General features: G+C 38.7%; 1 protein-coding gene across 3 annotated transcripts in view; it reads left to right on the top strand.

The window, feature by feature from the left end:
• TRAPPC9 (trafficking protein particle complex 9) overlaps nucleotides 1–7,000 on the top strand; it is a 1,079,595-nt gene that overhangs the window by 116,066 nt on the left and 956,529 nt on the right. For all 3 annotated transcript variants that reach the window (XM_019528205.1, XM_019528203.1, XM_019528204.1), the window contains one exon: nucleotides 5,677–5,803. In XM_019528205.1, coding sequence (XP_019383750.1) covers nucleotides 5,677–5,803 — 127 coding nt within the window. The remainder of the gene's footprint in view (nucleotides 1–5,676; nucleotides 5,804–7,000) is intronic.

Genomic DNA, 7,000 nt, shown 5'->3' with positions numbered 1-7,000 from the left:
TGTGGCTCACCTTGCTGTGGTTCTGTTTGTTTTAATTTTGTTTATTTATAAAATTGTTATATCCTGCCCTATCCAAAAGGCTCAGAGTAGTTTACAATAAACAGACAGACAACCCATAGATTGGATTTCCCCCCCCCCCCCCCCAAAATTTAAGAGTTCCGTATATACCCCTTTCTCTTCTCTGCTCTCACTTCCCTGCTTTAAATCACTGTATAAGGAAACCCTATGGCCATTCCTAGTCATGCTTCCCAAAAGTCACTTGTATCCATATATAAGAAAGCTCTTCCTACTTCTCTCTGCTCTCATCCCACTCCCCCACTTCACCCCTAGGTTAGATGCCACCATTCTCCCTTCTAAGCCCAGACCCCTTTTCCTGCACTTTTTCCAAGTAAGAAGAAACTAAAACATTTACTAATATGGTAGGGACCTAGGGCTATGTTATTCCATTTAAAATTGAAGGAAAAACAAATATAACTTTGTTGGAATATGCATTCTCTGGCTATTATACATAAAAGCACAACAAACTGAGCAGAAAATAATAAAAAGATGCTGTTTCACTAGTCCTGTGGTCATTGGAGTTAAACATACATCTCTGTCTTGAATTCATAAACCAAAGTCTGGCCTTCTTGAGCACCTTGGTAGTGTATCCAGTATTGCATTAAACTTTATTTTCGCACCCCAGTTATTATTAACTTGATTTACTGTTTTAAGCTAGAGTTAAAAACAGTCTGCAATGCTGTTAAGTAGGAGCTACATTACCAGGAACAGCTAAGAGTCAGCAGAATTGCTGAAGGAGTGGCTTCATTAGTGGAACATGAAGACCATTAAAAAGGCAAGAGGGTCATTAAGACCTGTGGTATGAAGTGTTCTGAAGGAATCTGGTCAATTTATAATGACTCCTTAAGTCAGTTGAGTGCATCTCAGCTGCCTGAATAGAAATGCTGCTGCTGCCAGGCAGTTGGTTTTAAATTTTGGATGGACCAGGAATCAGATGAGGGTGTAACTGCACCATTGCACCCCTTTTACTCCCAAATCTTCCTTTGCTCCCTGCTCCCCCACATTGTCCCTCTCTCACCTGCAGCTGCCGGTGTTTAAGGCGCAGACAGAAGTGACAAGTTTCACCCAATTAGCCATAGAGAGTGGTTTATAGTTGCGACCAAACACACAAGTACATGGCTGCGGACTGCTTAAAAAATGGCTGATATAGATACGAACCGTGACTACAGTCTGTTTCACACCCCCCTAATACCTAACAGCACTAATGTTTTGTGTCACCTTTAAAAGTATCTTGTTGGGATTCAGGATCATATGCCAACAGTGCCATTAAAGCAACATGTGCCAGGGGCCTCAGTTCAGACTCAGCATAATGAAGGGGAGGCATCTGGGGCACCAGCCCTGAACACTGGTGGAGGGGGGGCACAAAACCTGACCTGATGGGTGGGGGGGGACACAAAAAGAGCAGCAGCTGTGCTGCTGGCATTGCTGCCATCATGCTGACGACAGTGCAGTTGCTGCTGCTGTGTGTGGCTGCAGCACAGGTGGACCAAGCACCCAGTTACATTTCTGAGTTCAAATGTAACTTGACTCAAACTGAGACTATGAAAAGCCATAACTTTTTTAAATGTTTTAAAATGAAAGGGGAACTAGTCTCCTGGGAATTCAGCTGTTCTGATTTAACTGTTATAGCTCTCTGGTCCTATACTTGTCAAAGTGGAGTTAAACTGCTGCAATTTATACCTACTTTATTCAGGTTTAAAGTTATAGTGCTTACTCTCCACTTAGACACATGTAGGGGTGGACATAAAAGTTTATATTGGAACAGCTTGGACTAATAGAGCTCACATCTATCCACCTGTAGAATATTAATTGTTTTCTTGAAGTGATGAAACTGGGTGGTAACAGCAACCTACCGTATTTACTTGAATACAAAATGAGGTTTCTCCTCCACCCCTCAATTGCCATGATGGGGAAAAAAGCCCCTTGTCTTAAATCACGTACAAGGAAATCTCATTAAATACACTGTCTGTCCATTAAACTACTGCCAAAGGCAGCATAGAAACCAGCTATGAAGCTGATTAAATGGAGCCAGCACTATTGTGCTGCTGCACAACATCCTGACCAGCGGTTTTTCCCTACCCCAGGCGCCACTTGTCATATCTGTGGAAGAACTTGCAGAGTACGGATTGGACTCCTCAACCACCTTAAAACTCACCAGTATCCGCACCCCCCAGCAGACATTGTCCTTATACTAAGGGACAGCCAAGCTAATACTGTAGCCAGCACTGAGCATAACTAGAAAGTGCCCGGCCCTCATTGGGCAAACGTTCTGGACCCACCCCAAGAACAGACTGGTGTAGTCCATGTGAACAAGACATATGGTGGTGCCCATTAAGGCCCCTTCACTGCAGACCCTTCCAGTCATGGCAAACCATGTCATTGCACAGTTCACCCAGCATCCTTTTATCAGCTCTTCTCTCAGCCTGGCCCATCTGATTTGAGTGGCCCTGTCCTCCATGAGGTGAAGCTGGGCCAGATGGCTCTGCAGTTCACCTGCATATATGTTTTTAGAGTATCCCAGGACTGGTGACATGAATACCTGTTTCCAGTCTTGAGTGGGGATAATTAGCATGTGGGTAAGTTGTGGGGGGCGATATCCGGAGTGTATGCACGTGCTGAGCTGCGGGGTCACCATGGCTTGAAATGCTGCGGGGGCCCAACCCAATGAGCTATGTAGTAAATCATGAGCCTTTGGCTTTGGACTAAAATCATGCACATTTTGTACTATGTATAAAGAGGTGCCAAAGCACTGCTTGGAAGTATGTTTATAGAGTACCTGTGCTACAACTTGCAACAGTTTCAAAAAAAAGGTAACATGCATCAATTCTGGACAAACTAAGTGCACTATGCAATTGCTGCAATCATGTTTAATTTCTAGGTTATTGTTTGTAAATTTGCTGCTCGCTTTGATGTTTTCAGGAGGGCAGGGTCTGACGGTGAGGAGAAGGGGAAGGGGATGCCAGGGGAAAAAGTTTGGGCAAACCAGTTAGTAAAGGGCTACCTTGCCTCCCAAGATTTATTTTCCCTGCTGTAGCATTTGAGGGAGACAAATTCAAGGCAGACATCCAGTGATTAGAGTCTGTATCTGGAATATTATATTAAATTGCTAAATGTTCCATGTATAGAATCTAATTATTGGAAGAGTAGTCTTATAATGAGGGTCATCTTCTATTTGAGTAAAAACAATACGTTTTAAGTGAGCATAATTTTAAATCTTATAATAAAACATGGCTTATCCATAAGAAGATAATCACGAGTGACTCATTTGCTATATGATTTTTACCTGTGCATAAAGTTTAAACTGGCTAACAGCATACACTTTTGTAGAAGAATTTATTTATTTAATGAAACCTAAGGTGAAGATCAATATTTATAAGTTCATTAGATTTGAATTTTTCCCCAATTAAGTGACTGATTTGCAGCATGACTGATACTGAACACCTAAAGTCTGAGTTAAATGAGCCTCTGTTCCAAACGTATTCTTTATTTTTTAATATATTAATTAAACTTAGATCAGAGGCATGGGAGCTGCCTGAAGCTCTCCAAAGATGACAGTTTTCTCTCTCACAGGAGTACTGAAGCCTAGGGGATGCCATATTACACTCCAAGGATAAGTGTTTTAGAGCAGGAAAATAAGAGAAAATCAGTAACTCTGGGCTGTCACTTTTTGTCGTTCAAGCCTGAAATATGAACTTTGTACGTTTATTGGTGTGTTATTGCCTTATGGAATCTCAGGATGATTTTTCTTCAGTTCTATCATGAAAGCATAAAACTTTGCCTTTAATTATTAGAAGCAACGGCCTCTGAAACGAAACAATCTCCCAGAAAAGAATTAGGCAGGTGTTTTGCAACAGTCCTTCTGCCTTGTCTTTGCTCAGAATGAATAAGCTTTAATGAACAGTTAAGTTTCTCTGTGGAAAACCTTAGCAAACAGTTAGAAGAAGAATTAATTTGCCTTGATGTATATCATGTCGTTTTGTCTCTCTCTTCACAGTCTAAATTATCGAGAGTGTGTTAAACAAACAAAACAAAACAAAACAAACAAACCCCAAGGTTTTGTACAAAAAAAAATCTGTATCTTTTTCCTGCTGCTTGATTCATACCTGGGTTTCACTTTTCATTTGATATCACAAAAAATTGTGTAATTTAATGGCAAATCATTTGGCATAGGAAGAAGCAGAAAAGGCAAATGGTAAATTGTTCTGTTTCATTTAAGTGTCGATTGGTAGAAAATACTGAAATTTGTTTCTTCAGTTAAAGAATATTTTCTTTCATAATTCCTCACAAAACTTTAATCAGTCTGTAAACCAAGTACATTATTTTCTTACCTCTTGAGGATACTTGTCTGTCTCGGATGTTAACGGTGCATTGATCAGCACAGAATCTAGGTAATGCATTTCTCTTTTGGGCTTTTGAACCATAAATTGATTCTTTAGATAGTGGCATTGTTTTTATAACTTTTTTTCCTTCCTCTTTTTACTTCTCTTTCCTTTCCTTTTCTACCTGAAGAATTCTCTGCAAAAAGACAACTCAAAAGCAAAGATGATTAATAGAACACAGAGTTAAAGAATGATCAATGCATCTTACAGCAAAATAGTTGAAAATCATCTTCTCTTACATGTGTTTTCAGTGGAAAAGCTTTCTTGTAGGGAAATAGCTCTATGCACAGCTCCAGTGTTAATGATGGCATCTTCTTACAGGAGAAAATCAGAACCTAAGTTCAGGTCACTAATAGTTTTCTCTAGGGGAAAAAAAACAGTAAATGTCTTGAAATGGCCGAGGCGCTTTTAAATCCGAAAGTAACACTTGAACAGTCGTGCTAGTTAACTTTCAGAGTTGTTTATATTATACCTCACTTCCATGACTTTATAGAAAATAATACATCCAGATTATATTTTTCTTAGTTATTTGGTTTGAAACTTAGTTCAAATATCTACCTAGGTTTTTTTTTGTTTTTTTTTTTAATCGAAACAGAAGCAAAAACTTTGTTGTCACTGGCTATGTAACCGTATGCATGATATGGAGATCTTAAAATAAGTGTGCTGGGCTTTAACATAAAGTAACAATGAAATGCTTGTGCTGCCTCTTTTCTGTCTGTAGGTGGATATTTTCATTGACCAATATTCCTTTCTGGTGTTACTCTGATTTAATAAAAGCATTGCTCTGTAATTGTGCTGTATGCCTGGAAAGAGAGACAAGTTTGAAAAAAGTTATAAAATATATACAACTTCTTTGTTGTAATTTCTATTTATAAACCATTCAGATTATTTTTACTGGTTTTAGAATGCAGGAATGCTGGACACATTTATTTTATTGTGCAAGCTTCTGTGAAAGTAGGGCTTAGAAATACAGTTGCAATTTGTGTTATAATGACAATTTTATTTAAGAATGAGGCTTGTAAGGCATACATTTTAACTGGCTGGATTCAGCCTTTACAGAATAGAGAGAACTGAATATTATGGTATTGTGGTATAGTCTTGTGTCTAGTTTATAAATAAATAAATAAAGGTATTGAAATCTGACTTGACTGAACCTTCATTCTTAGCTCTACCTTTTCTGTTTGGGTGTTAAAGCTGTTTTTCCAAAAAGTTATAATTGGAAAAAAAAAATCTCTTTTAGAAAAGAAAGATGTAACCCAGAGTTTGGAAAACTACACCTCAAAATGTCCTGGCACAATGGAGTTGATCACACTTCCAGATGGTTTGAAATTGCCCCCGGTTCCATTCACCAAACTGCCTATTGTAAGGTAAGACTACATGTAACATTAAATATAATGTTTACAATCTGCCAGGCACTTCTAGGGAATCGCCCCAAATCGGTGGTTTTCAGCCTGTCGTCTGTGGACCCTTGGGGTCTGCAGACTGTCTAAGGGGTCTGTGAAACAGGACTACGATGAATCAAAAGTACGTGAATACCCACACTTAAATTCCACCAGGTCCGCACCTCCATTCAACATTTTTTAGGGGCCTGCAAAAAAAAGAAAGTGAAAACCACTATCCTAGATACTCTTATCAGTTTGCATACGTTATTGTCTGGTGTGATTGTGTTCAATTATGGATTTCTTTAAATTTAATAATTTATTAAGTTTTACAGTGCAGCTGTTGGTCTAAAGTTAGCTCCTTGAGTAGAGAAAAGGTTTTTTTTTTTTTGTTTTTGTTTTTTGTCTCACTCTTGAAAATCAAAGTAAGAATAACCCAGAAAGCTTAGGCAGGAATTTTCAAAAGAGCTTAAGAGGAAAAACTAAGCTAGGTAAAAGTCATTTATTCTGTGAGATGCCTCCTTCCCCGCCCCCAGAAACACGCATACAACAGACAAAAATAATCAAATTATCAATTGAGGTGTGGAATTTTACCATGTTTTAGTCTGATCCATTGCAACTTCTGTGTCAGATGGCCTGTACAGAACTTCACTGTAAGAGCTGCATTGTTTGGCTCAAGTCACAGCAGTGTATAAACCCATTATTGTTGTCTCAAGCTCACATCTGAATAATAAAAGAACATTTATGGACTTCTCTACAGTTCCTTCCTTCTTTCCTCTTAATGCTTTTGGAAATGCTTGTATTATTTGGTGTCTCTTTCTTTATATTTTTATTAAAAATATATATAGTTATTAAGATTGTTGTAGTAGATTCTTAAGTAGTTAAGAATAGTTGTTTAGGTCTCTCTTACCATTGAGTTAGCATCAGAATAAAATTCTCAATCTTAAGGTTAAAGCTCAAAGGAAAAAAGTGCATTCAGCTGCAGCTTTGACTAACGTGAATGTTTGAAATGCCTGGGGTAATGCTTTTGCTTTGGAGTTGCTTTGCTTGTGTTGTGTGTGTAACTTGGGCTAGGGGGGGATGTGAATGGTGTTCGCATAAGCGAATGGCAGCTCTAGCTGCTTGGGCCCTCTTCCTCAAAAGGATTTCAGCCCCTTTTTATGTGCAAGTTGTATATCCAAAACC

This window comes from Gavialis gangeticus, unplaced genomic scaffold, assembly GCF_001723915.1.
Source record: "Gavialis gangeticus isolate Ggan-Ray unplaced genomic scaffold, GavGan_comp1, whole genome shotgun sequence".
Classification (NCBI taxonomy): domain Eukaryota; kingdom Metazoa; phylum Chordata; order Crocodylia; family Gavialidae; genus Gavialis; species Gavialis gangeticus.
The sequence above is the reverse complement of the archived record's forward strand: the minus strand, read 5'-3'. Positions and strand labels throughout refer to the sequence as shown.